This window comes from Plectropomus leopardus, chromosome 7 (genome assembly GCF_026936395.1).
Source record: "Plectropomus leopardus strain MGB_pleo_1.0 chromosome 7, ASM2693639v1, whole genome shotgun sequence".
Taxonomy (NCBI): Eukaryota; Metazoa; Chordata; class Actinopteri; order Perciformes; family Serranidae; genus Plectropomus; species Plectropomus leopardus.
This window is the reverse complement of record NC_142182.1, coordinates 37,807,754-37,827,917: the sequence shown is the minus strand read 5'-3', so window position 1 is coordinate 37,827,917 and position 20,164 is coordinate 37,807,754. Positions and strand designations below refer to the sequence as shown.

General features: G+C 42.1%; 1 protein-coding gene and 1 pseudogene across 3 annotated transcripts in view; both read right to left on the bottom strand.

The window, feature by feature from the left end:
- Positions 1-20,164, bottom strand: part of agbl1 (AGBL carboxypeptidase 1) — a 149,907-nt gene that overhangs the window by 18,504 nt on the left and 111,239 nt on the right. For all 3 annotated transcript variants that reach the window (XM_088080630.1, XM_042496838.2, XM_088080631.1), the window contains 6 exons: positions 18,973-19,153; positions 4,693-4,822; positions 3,887-4,018; positions 3,292-3,354; positions 3,022-3,135; positions 1,262-1,416 (listed from right to left, as the gene is read on the bottom strand). In XM_088080630.1, coding sequence (XP_087936756.1) covers positions 1,262-1,416; positions 3,022-3,135; positions 3,292-3,354; positions 3,887-4,018; positions 4,693-4,822; positions 18,973-19,153 — 775 coding nt within the window. The remainder of the gene's footprint in view (positions 1-1,261; positions 1,417-3,021; positions 3,136-3,291; positions 3,355-3,886; positions 4,019-4,692; positions 4,823-18,972; positions 19,154-20,164) is intronic.
- LOC148189264 (uncharacterized) lies at positions 10,165-14,099 on the bottom strand (annotated as a pseudogene).

The window sequence follows — 20,164 nt, the reverse complement described above, 5'->3', positions numbered from 1 at the left end:
CAAAGTATACCATACAAACAATAGATACACTTGGAACATCTTTGCTGACATACTGAGAAAGCAAAGTAAAAAAGTATGTATGAGAGAAAAAAAAGCATGCACTTATAAAAAAAAAGTCTTCTGAACCACTCCAAAGGTCAGCAGCCGCTCAAAGTTGAGCTATTTTCGTAGAGTCCTTTGTTGATTTTGTCCGTCTTCTCCGATTACGTCATTGCTGTGCATCTCTCCCCCTCTCTCTTCCCCTCTCTCTTTCTATGTGCTTTTTTTTCATTATAGTAATTTAATTGTTAATTTAATTAATTTACAACATCTATTGTACGTCTGTCCGTGCTGTGGACCGCGAAAGGGTGCTGATGGCATACGCCAACAAGCTGGTCGCATCATAGGGGAGAAACGAAACTGCAAGTGTCGGACAAAAAGAGGGAGCAGAGTCAGTATCACAGTGAGGCTGGCCTGAATCCTTTCTGCCCCTCAGTGGATACATGTCCGCTTTAGAAGAGATTTTATTGCTTCCAGCTCCTTAACTGAGATACAATGACGTGCCATTGCAAATTATTGTACTTCTCCTCCTAAGCAGCTAAAACATCAATCCAAGTTAGTCTGCACCAATTTGAAAGTAAGAGAGTAAATAAGAGATATAGAAAAAGTAGAAGCCACTGAAACATTTTCACAGACCTCTGTCCTGCTGCTGTCTACTGTTTATCTGTGTTCCTACCTGTCTGCGATGTCGACACACCAACAAAACAAACAACACACACACACATACACACACACATAGAAAAGCTGACAGAAAGGCTGACTCTTGTGCTGCGGCAGTTTGTTTTCTGGGAGTAGGAAGGCAGCCTATTATTTATATTTAGTGGGTGTTATTTTATTTGAAAAACCTGCATACACACTAATTTTGGTATGAAAGGGGTATTTGTCTCTTGGTGTGTTCACACTTACACCAACACACACACATTTACACATCCACACATGTACATATACTTGCATTGATTATTTGTTGATTACTGATTCGTACTGATTATTTTTAGTATTTATCAATTATTTCTTAAAGCCATACTTTAAAAATTTGGTGACTCTTTATGAGGTAGAGCCATTTATGTCAAGAGTTGGACCTAAATCAATCAAAAACAGTGCTAAATATCCATATATATTGCTTTTCAAATTAAAAAAAAAAGATTTGGGGGTCAAGTTACTCTATTAGAGGATATTTTGACAAAAATGGGCATGAGACAGGCCTTGTAATGATGTGTCTTACTTGTGAGACTTGTGGTCCCGGATGCTGTGATCCAGGTCCATGGGGTTGATGAGTCTTCGGCTGTGAAGAGCCTTCATGTCTTTGGTTACAGACAGAAGACTGTGGCAGAACTTCAGGCCCATCTCCTGCAGCTCCCTGGTTCCTACCTGCATGCCCTGCACACACACGTTCACGCATGCACGCACGCACACACACACACACACACACACACACACACACACACACACACACACACACACACACAGTTGAAAGGAATTGTTTTAAGTCCAAGATATGACTTACTGACTGCTAACTTATACTAACTGCATGTGGGTATGTAAGGGAATGAATTTCATGACTTCTATCAGTATAGTTAGGTGTTCTTTCTCCTCTCTTGACTGACATGAGTTAAAGCATAGAACATCAGTAATGTGACCCGCAGGTTTCTAGTTTAAGGTTTACAGCTTACCACTTTGTTCTCGGATATGAGCCACCGAATCTCAATAAAGGAAAGGTGGCTGTTAGAGCAAATGGAACCTGACTGCCCTTGTTCACAGAATACATTTATATACATAAAAAAATAAAATAAATTCCCTCTCGCCTTTTTCTGCATTTTTTTCCTTAAAATTTGGGTCCTTTACCAGAAAGAGGCCTGAGAGCTTGAAGGACCTGTGCAGTATCTAAGCTGTTCCTAGGACTGCACTCTTCTGGACTGAGATTTCAGATGTTCCTCCTGGAGTCTTCTGGAGCCACTGTTCCAGATTCGGGGCTTCACTGTCCACACCTTCTCTAACTCCTCTTTCAGCCTTGGTATTTCTCGAGCTTTTCATGTTCCTTCTTGATGTTGCTATCGCTCAGGATTGCTATATCTAGCACTACTGCCTTCTTCTGTTGTTTTCGAACACGACGATATCTGATTGGTTAGCCATCACTGCTTCGGCAGTGGAAGTTCCACAGGATCTTAGTACTGTCATTCTCCACCACCTTTGGAGGTGTCTTCAAAATGGAAGCCACTCCAGTTTATTAAAATCCAGACCAGATTTAGTTTTAAACAACAATATCTTTTATTTTCTTTGCAGTCTTTCAATAACTTCTTCTTTCAACACTCACAAGTGACACATGTATGAAACACATCGTGTGTATTAGTTTAATATTTTGTGTGGCTTTCTGTGAACATCTCTAATGCAGTAGGTATGGTAAACTCATGACGCACAAAAGTCGAATTTATGCAGACATCCAGGCCAGACCTGCTGACAACATGCCAATGTTTGTTGATTGCTGTTGCCATGTCCTGAGCGAGAGGTGAGTACTGGATTGCACAGATTACTCTGTTTTCATTGCTTCTGGTCTTTGTACTGTAAAGGCACCCAGCTACATAAAAATAAGTATTGGGACACCTACAGTAGCTTTTATGACATCCCATTTTAAATCCATTGGCAGTAATGTGAAATTGCAGCTAGAATTCTGCTCTACTGGGAAGGATTTCTACAAGATTTTGGAGTGTGTCTGTGGGAATTTTTGCCCATTCATCCAGATTTCATACACCTGTGGCAATGGAACTGAATGAAACACCCGAATTCAATGATTAAGAGGTGTGGCCCAATACTTTTGTCCATATAGTGTCTGTGTGTATATATATATATATATATATATATATACATACATACTATTTTTGTTCATATGGCTGTGTGGAGTTTATGTTTCGACAGCTACAGTGTAATTACATATACACCAGTTTACTTTTTTGGTCCTATTTCACACAACCACACACATGCAAATACCTTGTATATTCCCTGGTTGCAGCCATTGTAAGTGCTCTCCATGGTGTAACTTCTCAGCACTCCCATCTCCCTCCAGACAACCACCCTTGCTGTAGCAGAGCGAGACTTCTCCACCTGTTTACATCACAAATTCAGCTCAAATATGATTTGGTTTTCATATCAATTTATTTGTTGTTTGGGACTTTATACAAAATTAAAAATAAAAAATATAAATGATATTTAAAACAGTAGGAAAAAACAAATTACTATTATTCTTGTTGTTCTTATTACCAAATAGTTGCAGCTGTTGAAAGAAAAGGCTGGTGCGATACGATCCAAGGTCTTTGGAATGGTCTAGAGAGAGAGAGAGAGAGAGAGATAGGTAGAGATAGAGAGAGAGAGAGAGAAAACAGACTTTTGTCAGTCAGTACTTTTACATGATATTAGAAAAAGTCAAATTTTTATTTTACTCTAACTAAAACTGGACTTTTAAAATACATGTAAACATGTTAGTCTGACTGAACTGGACTTAATTGAATTTCTCGAAGTCAGACTGACACACCCAGATAATGTGATGTGGGGTTGCAGCAAAATATACCTTAGCCACCTCTGCCGTTCAGTGGAATAAAATGACTGTTTTCCTCAATGGAGTCTGGTGTTTTTGATGTAATGGCTTCAAACCCCTGCACTGAAAATACTCTAAATATAGCGTACACTTATTTGTATAACCAAAGCTCCACTAAAATGTGCATATGAACATACTGGGTGTTTTCTCTGGTTTGAGAGCTTTAGCTGCAGTCCAACACTGGGACAAGACTCACATAAATCTTCTGTGTCCGTGGTGTGTGTGTGTGTGTGTGTGTGTGTGTGTGTGTGTGTGTCTAACCCTATATCCAGGGTCCTCTTTCAATCCCACAGTGTTGACAGCAGAGCCAGACTGCCATAGAGTCTCCTTAACACTGCAGCCATACAGGAAGACATTTTTCTTCCTTGAGTGGCCGTGGTAATCACAGTAAACCTTGAGGAGAATCAGAGAAACAGGGTTGGATTTTGCTGGTATTTTTCTTCACTGAACAATGAAAAATTGTTTCGTGAGTGTTTTCTGACCTCCCTTCTTAAAAAAAAATCAGCTTAAGATGGTTAAGATGGTTGAGCTTGTTGACCAGCTTTTTTGAAACCAGTTTAAGGTATGTTTTTGTCATTTGTTCATGGTTTAGCTGGTCATACCAGTTTATGATAGTCACTCTAGCTGGTTTATCCATTTAACTTCCTGTAAAATTTAAACCAAATCAATGAGTACAGAGAAATAACAGTGTCATAAGGGGAAAGTATGAAAAGCAAAGGGCATAAATCAGTTAAGTCTTCTGTCATGTAATATACATAAAGGTAAAGGTCCATAGCTTGATGGTCTGGTTACATCAGCATGACTGGCAAAGCAAGCTGGTCACATCAGCATGTCAAACCATCAAAGACCAGCAAGAACTGGGTCATGACCATCAAAGACCAGCTAAAACCAGCTTATGGTGGTGTTGGTTATAGCTGGTCTTTGATGGTCATGGATGGTCGTGACCAAGTGACAAAGAGGGCAGGGTCACATGCTGAAGAGATTTTCAAGCAAAACAAGGTACAGGGACCACACCCACTGAAGACAAGTAGCAAAGTTTAAAGAATAGAAGAGCATGTGTATCTCACCAGTGGAGTCCGCCCTATACTGCTAAGGTAGTACAGGAACCCCTTGGTGTGGTAGATGGTTGGACTGAGGACTGGGTCTGGTTTACACCACTGACGATTTAGATCCTCACAGTTGAGATCACAGCGATTTCTGGGGGGAAACGCAGTAAAAGAGACTGACAAGACATTTGGGTTGTGAGTACTTTTGTTTAGCAATATAATTGTGTTGGTTATGTTAGCTCAAGGGTGGACTGGCCATCTGGCATACTGGCATTGGTGGGCCAATGATGCTTATGTGGGCAGGTCACCAGATGGATTTTTTAAAATTTATTTATTTTTGCCAAAGAACTGGCCTATCTGTCACTGCTCCGGCAAAGACTCCAGGTTTTCCTTGTGTTCCTTTCCCTGTTTCCTTCTCCCTTATGTTTCCAAATCCCCTGTGTGTTGTGGGCGTGGCTTTCCCTCACCTGGCTCCTGATTCAACCTCCTCTCCTGTCTTTAACCATCTCATCAGCATACAGTATAAGAACCTAGGGACTTCACTCACTTTTTACCAGATTGTTGAGCCAGACCACGTGGTATTGACGTCTGAGTATTTTTCCTTGTGCTTTTGAGCCTGTTTTTGAGAATTTTATTTTAGCAGGCATCCCGGGCTTCTCTGGCTGCCTGGGACATGCTAGTACCATCTGGCATCAGATCCAGGTTGCTAAAAAGGAGGGAACAGATGTTCATGTGGTGTTCCTGGACCTTTCCAACGCCCTTGGCTCAGTCCATCACAGCCTAATATGGACTGCTTTGGACTTCTTCGGGGTCCCAGCATTCCTCACGGGTCCTGTTAAGGTGTACTTCCAAGTTGTGCAGCTATGCCTGACAACAGCAGCGTACACCATGGTGTGGCACCATCTGGAAGTGGGTATTATGGCCAGATGCACCATCTCTCTGCTTGCCTTCACCATGCTTATGGAGGTGATTGTTAAAAGCATCTCGATGGGTGGTCGGAGGCAAGTGCATAAGACCTGGCCTGAGGCTGCCACCTGACAGAGCATGGCGTGTACTGAAAAGTGACGAAGGGGGGAAGTTATCAGACCAACACATCTCCGAGAAGCCTGTAAAGAGCCCAAGTCGGTGGTAAAATGCCTCCCTCAAAGACACAGATCAAGTAGACTAGCTCAGGAAGGACATAATTAGCGGCCAAGAGACCATCGACAGGACCACATGGTGTTTGCAGTTTGGGCTCCTCCCCTGCCTTATGTGGCTGCTAACCCTGTATGAAGCTCCAATCTCAATCCAATCTCAAAGGTGGAAAAGCTGGAGAGGGAGGGATCTTGGCCTTGGAGCCAGCATGCTAGCCTGGAGCAAGGCTGCCCTGTCGCACAGATGCCAGCTTGTGGTTCAAAAGGTATGGTAACAAGAAGAGGCAGCAAGGTCCACAAAAGCAGTTGCTGAGGCAAGGCAAGGCCAATGGATGACATGGGAGGGAGTGGAGAGGAGGAAAAACATCATCAACGCCCTTCCTCCACCTACCTCAAACTGGCCAGCCACGGCATTTGTCTGGGAAGCCGACTGCCAGGTCAGATTGACCTCTTCAGGACCAGAGGAGGGAGGACTAAGAGGAGTGAGAGACTGGAAGTTGGCTGTAGACTTGGACCAGAGGCTGTGCTTTCTAGCCGAGATTGCATCAACCAATCAGACCAGACCTTGTACTGTAGTCTGCCAAACTCAAGCTCGTCTATATCATTGAGCTCACAGTGCAGAGGCTGCAGTGGAGAAGCGCAAGAAGCTAAGATAAGCAGAGCTGGCAGCTGATGGCCCATACTCCGAGGTTCTATCTGAATTATCTGAGCTTATATCAAGTTTAGTGCTTAAATCAGACAAAGTAATTATCATAGGGGATTTTAACATTCACATGGATATTAATAGTGATAGCCTTAGTTCTGCTTTCGCCATGCTTTTGGATTCAATTGGCTTCAGTCAGTGTGTACATAAACCCACTCATCACTACAATCACACCCTAGATCTTGTCCTAGCATACGGCATCAATATTGAAGATTTATTAGTCTTCCCCGAGAATCCCGCTCTGTCTGACCATTATTTAATAATTTTCAATTTTTTACTACTTGACTACAAGTCTTTCAGCAAGAGTTACTATTCCAGATGTCTATCTGATTCAGCAGTGGGTAAATTTAAGAAATTGATTCCTTCTGCACTGACATTATTACCATGTCTTACAGTGACTGAGAATACTCTTACTAACTTAAGTCATTCTCAAATTGATTGACTCGTTGATAGTGCTACTGACTCTCTGTGAACTCCTTGAGATCAAGTGGAGAGATCCACCAATCAGTCTTCTCAGGAGAAAATCCAGGAAGTGTGAGGGTATTTAGGAGTGGGAGTGGCCTGTATGAGTCTCTTTGTGTGAGACCATGCTGCCATCCAAGTAAGTGTGTTGGTTGATCCAAATCACCCTTATTTCCCTTAGCTTGAGTCTTGTATGTGAGTTGTAGTATATTGGGAATTGTGATGCATGTGCTAGGGAAGGTAACATCAGCCAAGTCACTACCTGGAGTCTGCATAAATAGAGCCTGGGTCTGTTGAAGGTGGTATTGCTGTTTGGGCTGTGATAGCCATGTGATAGCCAGCCTAGCTAGCTTAGTTAGCTCAGTTTTGCCTCCTGGGGGATAGCCATGTGTTAGCTTGGCTTAGCTTTGTATCTGTGGTAGCCTGTGGTATCTGTCTGTAGGCTGTGATAGCCATGTGATAACTAGCCTAGCTAGCATAGCTTAGCCTTAGCCTTGTACCTGTGATAGCCATGTTATAGTGTAGCTTAGCCTTGTAACTCTGATAGCTTTATAGTAGTTTAGCTTGCATCTGTGAGAGCTTTGTAGTAGTTTAGCTTAGCCTTGTATCTGTGATAGCCAGGTGGTACTGCCACTACCTGGAGCTTGCATAAACGGAGCCTGGGTCTGTTGAAGGTGGCAGGGCTGTTTGGGCTGTGTAGGAGCAGTGAGGGCTGGCACTGGGGGAGTGGCTTTGGGACGCCAGAGTTCACTGCCTAGCCTCCTGGAGGTGTGGTGGGACCAACTAGGTGAAACACTGATGAAAGAAGGTTCCCACCTGATGACCCCAAAGATGTGTTAGTTTTCACTATTCTTTGACCTTTATATTAAGCCATAATAGCTGATTGGTGACCCTAGATTTTTTGGTGTGTATATTCCTGGAAAACAAGTTTCTTGTGCTCAGTTGAAATCCCAGTCCATGTGACGGGGAGGAGAGGGAGGTGGCAGAGCTTTCGGCCCGATCCCACGGGGGTGGTTTTGAGTCCGTTCAGACCTGCCACCCTGGATCTGCTTCCTCTTTCCCTTTTTTTTTCTCTTTCTTTTTCACTTTCTTTTTCGATTACTGCTCTCTGTCATTCATATTTAAGTCTCTGGGATCCTAATTGAGTGCTTATCCTCTTCTGGAGCACAAATTTCTTGTGTTTTAGTTGAACTGTCTCACTGTGATCAGCTCTCAACTCTGTTGCACCTTTCAAGAAGAAGTTAATGAAACAAAGAAAATTAGCCCCATGGTTTAACCCCCAGATCCACAAATTGAAACAAACATCGCGAAAATTGAAAGAAATTGGCATTCAGCCAACCTCAGAGAGTCCCGTTTAGTCTGGCTGGATATTCTTAAAATGTATAAGAAGGCCCTCCTCCATGTCAGAGCAAACTAGTACTCATCATTAATTGAGGAAAATAAAAACAATCCCAGGTTTCTTTAAAACACTGTAGCCAGGCTGACTCAGGGTCACACCTCCATAGAGCCTTGTATTCCTTTGGCTCTAAGCAGTGACGACTTTATGACTTTCTTTAATGATAAAATTACTATGATACTGATAAATAACTATTCAAGATAAAATCCATCACCTCTTGCTCTTAACTGACCTGACCCTGGACACAGGTACCTTGGATATGGCGGCAAGGCCTGGAATTTATTTGGATCATTTTCCCCCCATTGACCTTCACAGACTCTCTACTTTGATTTCTGCATCTAAGCCATCAACATGCCTGCTAGTCCCCATCCCAACTAGGCTACTTCAGGAAGCTTTACCCTTATTAGACGATTAAAACCTCTTCTATAGACCAATATCTAATCTCTAATAATAGTTTATTAGAGGACTTTCAGTCAGGCTTTAGACTTCATCATAGCACAGAGACGGCACTAGTAAAAATTAACAACAACTTATTTATTGCTTCTGATTCAGGTCTGGTCTCTGTTTTAATCCTTTTAGATCTCAGTGCCTCTTTTGACACCATTGACCATAAAATCTTGCCGCACAGAATAGAACAGTTAATTGGCCTTCAAGGAACAGCACTAACCTGGTTTAAATCTGACTTATCAGATCGTTCCCAATTTGTTCACATCAATGAGCAATCCTCTGCACATACTAAGGTCTGCTTCAGAGTGCCACAGGGTATTGTGCTTGGACCAATACTTTTTACTTTATACTGTATATGCTTCCTCTAGGCAACATTATTAGAAAACACTCTATACATTTTCATTGTTATGCTGACAATACACAAATGTATCTATCTATGAAACCAGATGAAACTTATCAGCTATCTAGACTTCAAACATGTCTTAAGGATGTAGAAGCCTGGATGAGGCATAATTTCTTGATGTTGAATTCACACAAAACTGAAGTTATTGTTCTTGGCCCCAAACACCTCAGAAACTCCCTTTCTAACAATGTAATTACTCTAGATGGCATTACCTTGGCCTCTAGCACAACTGTAAGGAACCTCAGAGTTTTATTTGATCAAGATTTATCTTTTGCCTCCCATGTGAAACAAACTTCCAAGGACCGCTTTCTTTCACTTGTGTAACACTGCAAAAATTAGACACATCCTATCCCAAACAGATGCTGAAAAATTAGTACATGCATTTGTTACCTCTAGGCTGGATTACTGTAATTCCCTATTATTCGGTTGCCCCAACATATCACTTAGGTCGCTCCAAATGGTGCAGAACGCTGCTACACATGTTCTAACGGGAACCAAGAAAAGGGACCATATTTCTCCTGTTTTAGCTTCGTTGCACTGGCTCCCTGTAAAATCCAGGATTGAATTTAAAATCCTCCACCTTACTTACAAAGCTCTAAATGGTCAGGCTCCATCCTATCTGTCGCAGCTCAGAGTTCCTTACCAACCCGCAAGATCACTGCGCTCTGAAAATGCAGGATTACTTGTGGTTCCCAAAGTTTCCAAATGTAGGATAGGAACCAGAGCCTTCAGTTACCATGCTCCTCTCTTATGGAACCATCTTTCAGTTTCGGTTAGGGAGGCAGACACCGTTTCCACTTATAAGGGTAGACTTAAGACCTTCCTCTTGGATAAAGTTTATAATAAGGGCTGGCTAAGTTTGCCCATAGTTAGGCTGACATAGGTTTAAATTGCCGGGGACTTTCTATAGGGGTCAGAGAGCAGTGGGGACTAACACTGCTCTCTGACCTTTATATTTAAGCCATAATAGCTGATTAGTGACCCTAGTTCTGTTAGTGTGTGTATTCCTGGAGCACAAGTTTCTTGTGCTCCGTTGAAATCCCCGTCTGTGTCACAGGGAAGAGGGAGAGGTGTCAGAGCTTTCGGCCCGATCTGGTGGTTTTGAGTCTGTTCAGACCTGCTACTCTGGCTCTGCTTCCTCTTTCTTTCTTTCTGGCTCTGCTTCCTCTCTCTTTCTTTCTTTTCTGTTACTGCTCGCTGGCATTCATATTTAAGTCATGATTGCTGCTCTATGACTCTAGGATCCTCATTGAGTGCTTATCCTTTTTACTGTTCACCACCTTGGTTCTGTTGAACTGCACTATGCTTATCCCGTTTCCTCTCCGGAGCATTCCTGCTCCCCTCTTTCCTAGCTTTCCCAGATCCTGGCCGCAACCCTGGCTGTGCCTGATCATTGTGATATCTGTGCTGGCGCTGTGACCCTGCCTTTGGTTGTGCTTGTGCTGTGGCTGTACTGAAACTGGAGCCCCCGCTCGCCCTGATCGTGATCTTAGTCCTGGTTGCGCCGATGCTGTAATCATGCCTTTGGACACCTCTGTATCAATATATGCATGAGATCTTTACTTTTTGCCAAAATTGTATTTAATTTGTTATTTACGACATCTATTGCATGTCTGTCCGTCCTGGAAGAGGGATCCCTGATCATCCACTGCCGCTGCCGCTGTTCCTGAGGTTTCTCCCTTTTTTTTCCCCGTTACAGGGGTTCTTTTTCGAGAGTTTTTACTTGGGTTATGTGAGGGTCTAAGGGCAGAGGGATGTCATACAATGTAAAGCCCTCTGAAGCAAGCCATATTTTAAATAAAATTGACTTGACTTGACTTGACTTGACTTGAGACAACGAGACTGGACAGCGATGGTCTGACCAGTTGAGGAAGGCTGCAGGGGGTTCATTGCAAGAGAAGGAAAAGGAGCTCAGCGTATCATAGGCAGTCCCCTGGCAGATTAAACATATGTCAGCTTAACTATGGGCAGCCCTAATTATAAGCTTTATCAAAGAGGAAGGTCTGAAGTCTACCCTTAAAAGTGGAAACAGTGTCTGCCTCCCTGACTGAAACTGGAAGATGGTTCCATATGAGAGGACCGTGGTAGCTAAAGGCTCTGGTTCCTATCCTGCTTTTGGGAACCACAAGTAATCCTGCATTTTCAGAGCAGTGATCTTGTGGATTGCTAAGGAACTATGAGCTGTGACAGATAGGCGAGAGCCTGACCATTTAGAGCTTTGTAAGTAAGGAGGAGGATTTTAAATTCAATGCTGGATTTCACAGGGAGCCAGTGCAAAGAAGCTAAAACAGGAGAAATATGGTCCTTTTTCTTGGTTCCCGTTAGAACACGAGCAGCAGCGTTCTGCACTAGTTGGAGAGACCTAAGAGATTTGTTGGGGCAAACAAATAATAGGTAGTTACAGTAATCCAGCATAGAGGTGACAAATGCATGTACTAATTTTTCAGCATCTGTTTGGTATAGGATGTGTCTAATTTTTGTGGTGTTATGCAAGTGAAAGAAAGCAGTCCTTGAAGTTTGTTTTATATGGGAAGCAAAAGATAAATCTTGATAAAATAAAACCTTGAGGTTCCTTACAGTTGTGCTAGAGGCCAAGGTAATGCCATCTAGAGAAATTACATCGTTAGAAAAGGAGCTTCTGAGGTGTTTGGGGCCAAGAACAATAACTTCAGTTTTGTCTGAATTCAACATCAGGAAATTACGGCTCATCCAGGCTTCTACGTCCTTAAGACATGTTTGAAGTCTAGATAGCTGATAAGTTTCATCTGGTTTCATAGATAGAAACATTTGCATATCATCAGCATAACAATGGGAATTTATAAAATGTTTTCTAATTACGTTGTCTAGAGGAAGCATATATAAAGTAAAAAGGACTGGTCCAAGCACAGAACCCTGTGGCACTCCGAAGCAGACCTTAGTATGCGCAGAGGATTGCTCATTGATGTGAACAAATTGTGATCAGTCTGATAAGTATGATTTAAACCAGGCTAGTGCCGTTCCTTTAAGGCCAATTAACTGTTCCAGTCTGTGCAGTAAGATTTGATAGTCAATGGTGTCATATGCGACGCTGAGATCTAACAGGATTAAAACAGAAACCAGACCTGCATCAGAAGCAATAAATAAGTCATTATTAATTTTTGCTAGTGTTGTCTCTGTACTATGATGAACTCTGAAGTGTGACTGAAAGTCCTTGAATAAACTATTATCTTGAAGAAAGTCACAGAGTTGATGAGCAACCACTCTCACGAGGATTTTAGAAATAAAGGGAAGATTAGATATCAGTCTATAGTTAGCTAAAATCTCGAGCTCGAGAGTGGGCTTCTTTAGAAGAGGTTTAACGACAGCTACTTTAAAGGACTGTGGTACATAGCCTGTTAATAAAGACGCATTGATTATATCTAATAGTTGTCTAATAAGGGCAATACTTCCTTAAGTAGCCTAGTTGGGATGGGGTCTAGCAGGCATGTTGATGGCTTAGATGCAGAAATCAAAGTATAGAGTCGATAAAGGTCAATGGGGGAGAAATGGTCCAAATAAATTTCAGGCCTTGCTGCCATATCCAGGCTACCTGTGTCCGGGGTCAGGTCAGTTAAGGGCAAGAGGTGATGGATTTTATCTCGAATAGTTATAATTTTATCATTAAAGACTGTCATAAAGTCGTCACTGCTTAAGGTCAAAGGAATACAAGGCTCTATAGAGTTGTGATTCTGAGTCAGCCTGGCTAGTTTTTGTTTTCCTCAATTAATGGTGAGTCATAGTTTGTTCTGGCATGGTGGAGGGACTTCTTATACATTTTAAGACTATCCTGCCAGACTAAACAGGACTCTTCCAGGTTGGTTGAACGCTAATTTCTTTCAAATTCTCACAATGTTGATGTTGATGTTGATGTTGATGTTTGCTTTGTTTTTGTCAATTTGCGGATCTGGAGGTTAAACCATGGGACTAATTCTCTTTGTTTCATTATTTTCTTCTTGAAGGGTGCAACAGAGTCGAGAGCTGATCGCAGTGAGCCAGTAGTGTTATCAACGAGACAGTTAATTTAAGAATGACTTAAGTTAGTAAGAGTATTCTCAGTCACTGTGAGAAATGGTAATGAGGTTAATGCAGAATGAATCAATTTCTTAAATTCAGCCACTGCTGAATCAGATAGACATCTAGAATCGTAACTGTTACTTGGAGGCTTGTCATCGAGTAATAAAACATTGAAAGTTATTAAATAATAGTCTAACAGAGCGGGAATCTCAGGAAAGACTAACAAATCCTCAATATCGATGCTGAATGCAAGGACAAGATCAAGGGTGTGGTTGTAGGGTCGGTGGGTTTATGTACACACTGACTGACAGGCAATTGAATCCAAAAGCGTGGAGAAAGCAGAACTAAGGCTATCATTATTAATATCTATGTGAATGTTAAAATCCCCTACGATAATAATTTTGTCTGATTTAAGCACTAAACTTGATATAAGCTCAGAGAATTCAGACAGAACTTCAGAGTATGGGCCGGGGGCGCGGTACACTATAACAAATAGACTTGACTGTAGAGTTTTCCAGGATGGGTGAGAAAGACGAAGAAAAAGGCTTTCAAATGAACTATAGTTATCTTAGCTTTAGTGTGAATTGCTAAGCTTGAATAAAAAATAGTAGCGACTCGCCCTCCTCCGCCAATGTCCCACGCAACGTGACTCTTTATATGACCAGGAGGGGTGGATTAATTCAGGCTAACGTACTCGTCAGGACAAAGCCAGGTCTCAGTGAGGTAGAGTAAATCAATATGGTTATCCAATATTAAATCAGCGAATAAAAGAGCCTTAGTTGATAGGGATCTAACGTTCAAGAGTCCGCATTTAACTCCTGTTATGATGCTCTTTAACAGGAGATGTATTAATTTTTACGGGATTTTCTTGTACAACTCCCCTTTTGTTTATTTTAGCTTTAAACAAATGAAGTGGTTGCGGGACAGACACCATTTTTACAACATTTAAATTTTGGGTGTGTGAATGTGCTAGAAAGCTCAGAGAAGCGTGTAAGACTCTATGTTAATTTTCGTGACCTCTGATTGGCGTAACCGGGTGTCATTGCCGCCGACGTGGATAACAATCTTACTGTTTTTACACTTAGCCCTAGCCAGCAGCTTCAAATTTGACTTGATGTCGCTCTGGCCCCAGGGATACATTTGACTTTGGCTGCTGGTGGTGGGGAGTACTTATTTAAAACGTGAAGGGGGGGTGGGTGGTGTACCGTGGGCTTCAGCTTACTATGCTTTGCTCTCCCAGTCACCCAGCCTCCCTGCTGCACAAGGGTTGCCAGGGGACGGCTAGCAGAGGCTATGCTATGTCGCTATGTTAGCTGTGGTAGTTAGCATGCTAACTACTACAGCTAAAGAGGGATTTTCCATGGTGCGGAGCCAAGCTTCCAGATAGCTAAGCCTCGCCTGCAGCGCAGCCCATAAACTACACTTGTTACGCGGACCACTATCACTAAAGGAGGCAGAGGAGTAACAAAACATCTGACAAACTGAGCAGGAGAGAGCAGCAGAAGAGGGAGAAGAGCAGGGAGAAGCCATTGCTAACCATAGCTAATGCTAAAGTAGCTAACAGGCTAACAGTGAGTGAGCAGCTGTGTGATTAAACAGAATACAAAAACTGATGAGAAAAGAAAGCTGTGAGTGGTTGAGTGAAACTTATGTGAGGTTTCAGTCACAGCAAAAATAAAAAGCAGCCGAAGTAAGGAGCAAGTTCGAAGATTAGCTGGGAATAGCTCGGAGGAGCAGCACAGAGACACTACCAGAGGCACAGACAAAGATGCACCTGAAGTGTGGTAATAAGCTTACCCACAGTACTTTTTATGTAACTGAGCTCTCAACAGCTCCCTTATTGTTGCTCCCCATCCCAGCAATAAACTCTCTCCTCATGTCTAGCCCAGCCAGGTTCAGGTTAAGTTCTGCAAGTCAACTCGGGTACTTGAGAGAGAGAGCCAGCCCAAAACATTCAACCCAATTACAGCATCAGCAGCAAAAGAAAAGGCCATGGAGAGCCAGGAGTGTGTCAGGCAAATTATAGATCATTTTTCTTGCTCTGAATAGCTGCTCTGAATAATTTTCAGTCATTTTTAAACTACCATCCTCAACAATATACTGACAACCCAGTGGTGCAGAAGGTGTTCTGTTGCAAAGACGGCACTAGTAGAAAATGGCTAAGGTATAATAAATGACGTCACATGCTGTGTTGCTTCACCTGCATGGCATTGGGCAAGACAGCTGACAGCAGTCTTTACATTACTGGAATGTCAGATTGGAGGCATATGCAACGGCACACAGAGGAACATGAAAGAGGCAACGCACACATCTGACTGCCACCAAATAAACTGCTTATCTCAGCACTGGAAGATTTTAAGAGATAAGTTTCTATCAGTTCACAGAGAGAAGGTCCAAAAGAGACGCCAGGTTTTAGAGGGCATCAAAGATGTCAAAAGGGTTCTTGGGAAGAGGGGGCTTGCCTACAGCTGGTCAGAAAATGAGGCAGCATATACCCTGGAAGACAACACCATAGACTAGGCTTGCCTGGAGAGATGGCTAAAGAAGAGACCCTGGATGATGCAGAGAAGCCTATGAGATGAATGTGCATAACTGGATCATGGACACAGCGATTGAGGCCATTCATATTGAGACACTTTTTCACCCACTGTAATCTATATGCAGGCTTGGTGTGTCTGGGCCCCAGGAACTTCCCTCAGCTTAGCATCAGCATTCTTCCAGTAGTTCACCCTCTGACACCTAAGTGCTCCAATTTGACAACAGGGCAACCAAGAAAAATCCACAGTCTGAGTTGAACAGTTTAGCAGGAAAGTAGAACAGGCTCAAGTGGTTGACTGAGTACAAGCTGAGAGCAGTGGAGGATGGATCAGGTGGAGAGGAGGACAACACAGAGCAGGTTGAAATAATTTCCAAAAGCTGTGGCTCCTGCAAAGAGTGCCCTTTATGCTGCTACAAAATACTTAAACGTTTCAACATGCAGATGCATACCATATCCTTGGTCTTGCTGACAAGTTCCTCCTGACATTATCACTCACCCAGGTGGCCTGTGAACGCACATCTTCCATCCTGAAGTTAATCAAACAGTCTCAGAAGCAGCCTCTCACCCGACAAACCTGAGGCTTTCATAATGATGGGCAGTGAGAAAGATATTCTCATGGCCTTGGACTCTGACACAGTGATAGACAGACTTACTGAGAAGAGTGAGCAGCTGAAAAACCTGCTCTTCTAATGAGGCAAGCCAAAAGTTACTGTTATTGTTGGTGTTGCTGCTGTCATTATTGTTCATCATTATAATGCACTTAGTAATTAATTACCTGTGATTTTTCAGGATTTTTGATTGTGTGCTGTTGTGGTACTCAGTGATTGTGTGATCATGTAAAATAATTTATCAGTCTCCCTCAGTCTATTACAGGTTGTGCTGCTAGGGGAGATATTCTTCCTCTGTTTAGTAAACTTCTTCCCTTTTAGGCCAATGAGCCCATATTGATTTGGTCAGTATACATACAAAGTATACAATATTATTTTTTTTTTATAGATTTATACTTTGTGTGTGATTATATGAGATTCAAAAATTTATCAGTGTCTCTATGTCTCTCTCTACCATCCTTTCCCCTCTCTCTTGTCCTGACTGCATAGAGGAGCTCCAATGTGTTACATTCATCCACCACACCTGAGGAAAACATCTTTTGACTTTGTGAGTTTAAAAATTATGCACCTTGGTTTTGTTTCAGACTTAAATAAAAAGCTCACATCATGGCCATTTTCTGGTTTAATATTTTCATTTTTGTGTTTTAAACATTTGCATAATGTTCAGTGACCATATATGCTGGTAGGTTATAGGGCTCCGTTGAGACATTTAAGTCATCCTGAATGATGGCCAAATTTGTCCATTAGATGTCAATACAGCACCCACAGACTACTCTGCTACACTAGCATGCATACATACTGTATACTGTCCATGAGCTTTGCTGTGATGCTAATTTTTCTCCAAATTTTCAACAAGTTAGTATAGTTCTCTAAATTCTCCTAAACATGCCTTTGGATTTTTGTACTGAAAATGCCACTTTGCATTCTAGTTTGCCTCTATAGCTGTCGGTTTAAGTCCTTTTCTTCATGGGCTGTTTATGTGTCTGCTCGTGTTCACAACTCCATGCTTGATTCCTTGGCCGTGAACAACTCTGCTTACTAGTGGTTTGGGGCAATAGTAGTGTAGGTATGCTTGATAAAGAGAGGCCCAAGAATGGTGCTCTTGTAGGTGGTGTCCAGCTGAATTATAGTGGGCCGGTTTGAGTCAGAAATGCCAAGGCTGATTCTTTGTCCCAGTCCACCCCTTAGCTGGAAATGGATTTCACCATGCCCTAAATGCATTTGCACCATGTGCTTTAGATTTTGCGCTATAGATTGTCCAAATAGTCTTGCCTTTTGCCTTTCCTTTATTAGATGTGAACAAAACTTGGTGGGTAAGTTCAGGACTTACTGCAGGGTGTATCCACTGAGTGGAAACCACTTTTGATGCTGATGAAGTCAAAATCCCATAAAGGCCATTCATGACCCTGTTTTTGATTTTATGCAAATCAGCAAATGCATGATGGTGGCCTTTGTTATCTAAGAGGCTCTTTTGCTTTGCACATTGAGTTGTAGATGTATTTTCAAATTTCAAGTCAATAAGCTTCAAGGTATTAGGCACATGGCCTGTCAAGTTTTCACTTTTTCAGCTGTCCGCTACCACCTACATTTACCTACTCTCAGAGGGATCACCTACTATGTTGCCGACATCAACACGGCAGCCCTCTGATGATGTGAGAGAAATGAAAGGTAAGCCTACAGTCTAATGAAATGCATTAGGCCACTTTAATTATAACCACAGCATTCAGGACATCCATAGATATCCATAAACTGGTGTTGCATTTTTATTTATTTTTTCCTCCACATGCTATCCGTAATTTTTGCATGTAATTATGTTAACTCATCTGTGTCAAAATGGTGGCAAACTCCTTACCTTTTGATTGACACTTCCCTTGAGCCAAAAGGAGCTTCCATGCCCGCTCCATAGCCTGTAATAGCCAGCGTGGCCCTGTGTTCACTCTCTAGGTCCTGTGTCACTTCTCGGGTTACAGAGCAAATCAATAGCCAACAATTGGCCCCATTTGTTATGGGTCTTGTAGTCAATGACACTCTTCACCTCCAGAATAATTTTGAGCTACTTCCGCACACCACAACAACAACTTCCAACTCATTGTATTTAAACTGATAAAACTCATTGACAGAAGCACAGTGTGATTCTGACCGTGGGGGGAAAGACTTGTTGCTTTTCAAAAAGGACTATGGATGTTCATGTACTAAATATTGAACAAAAAAAAAGCTTTCAACTGGCTTTCTGTGTGCCTTGGATAGGTTCTTAAGGTGGATTGGGGTGAATTTTCCAGAATGTTTAAGCAGATTTATTGAGAGGAAGACGAAAGCAACACTAAAAACCCTTTGTTCAACCCTTCAGTTTAGCTAGATTTTGACTAAACTGCTACTGTTTGCAGTTCTCCAAATACCTTTAAATATAAAGCTCAGACTGCTCACACTAAAAATAAATGAGAAATGGCCCCATTAGTATCCTCTTCTATATTCCTATGCTGCAGTTCTTAGCTATATATAAATATATATATATACGCATAAGTGGGTTTCACGCTAATGTGGAGTTCTGCATCCTGCACTGTTCATGCCTCCCACTCACGTGCCATTGATGACTCCGTCTGGGTTGAGCATGGGGATGAGCTTGAAGACAAAGGCCTCCCTCAGACTCTCAGCTACAGGGTCACTGCTGCAAAGAAACTCAAGGGTGCCCTTCATTACCCAGCTGGCATTGGACTCACCAGGATGGACACGGCCTGTTAGTACGATACAGGGACGGTTGCCTGGACAGAGAGAAATGTTGACATGATACACAGAATATAGAAAATTAGAGTTCATGGTGTTTCAGAATCTTGCTCCAAATCATCAGGTATAATGGAAAAAGTAAGAGTGACTCAATCTATCTTGCTTTACCCTGAATACTGAAAAAACAGTAACTATGTACTTTTCAAAACAGAAAAATCAAAGTATGCTTCCCAGCATGTATGGTAGACAATTAATAGAAAAAATGTTGAGGAGTTTAAATGTGAGGTCCTTTTAGAACCCACTTTGACCTTCAAGAAGAATATAAAACAGACGTATCATGTTTTAAAATAGGATGCATGGTGGTGTAGTAGCAAGAGGGTCCCAGGTTTGAATCCACGGTGGTCCACCATAAAACCAAATTCTCTGTGCAGAGTTTGCATGCTCTCCCTGTGTCGGTGTCGGTTTCGGTTTCTTCCCACAGTTCAGACATGCAGGTTCATTGGCGACTCTAAATTGTCCATAGGGGTGAATGTGTGATTGGTTCTCTATCTTTGTGTGTCAGCCCTGTGATGGTCTGTCGACCTATCTAGAGTGTCCCCCGTCCCTTGCCCAATGACAGTTGGGATTGGCTCCAGTCCCCCCACTACCCTTAAGAAGATAAAGCAGTGAAGGGACAATAAATAAAGGTTTTAAAATATTATATTGCTAACTTCCTCCACATTAGAAACTCTCTGTAAACTGAAGCCTCTGTGTTCTCTGAGTTTCAGGCATCGTTCAATTATCCAGGTTGGAACCTTTATTAAAGCTGTGCTGATGGTTTGGTGTCTCCTCTTCACTCATCTCAACAATACATTATGCTATGTCAGTGATAGTGACAGCTGACCAATTAGGTCGATTTCTAGAGGTCAAGAGTGATAATTGAAATGCTGCCCAAGATTCATACTACTACTAACATTTCTCAGTGTCAATGATTACAATGTGAATGGTGTACGACAGCATGCCAACACAACACAACAAGAGAATTCAAAAGATAGCTGTGAAAGACAGCT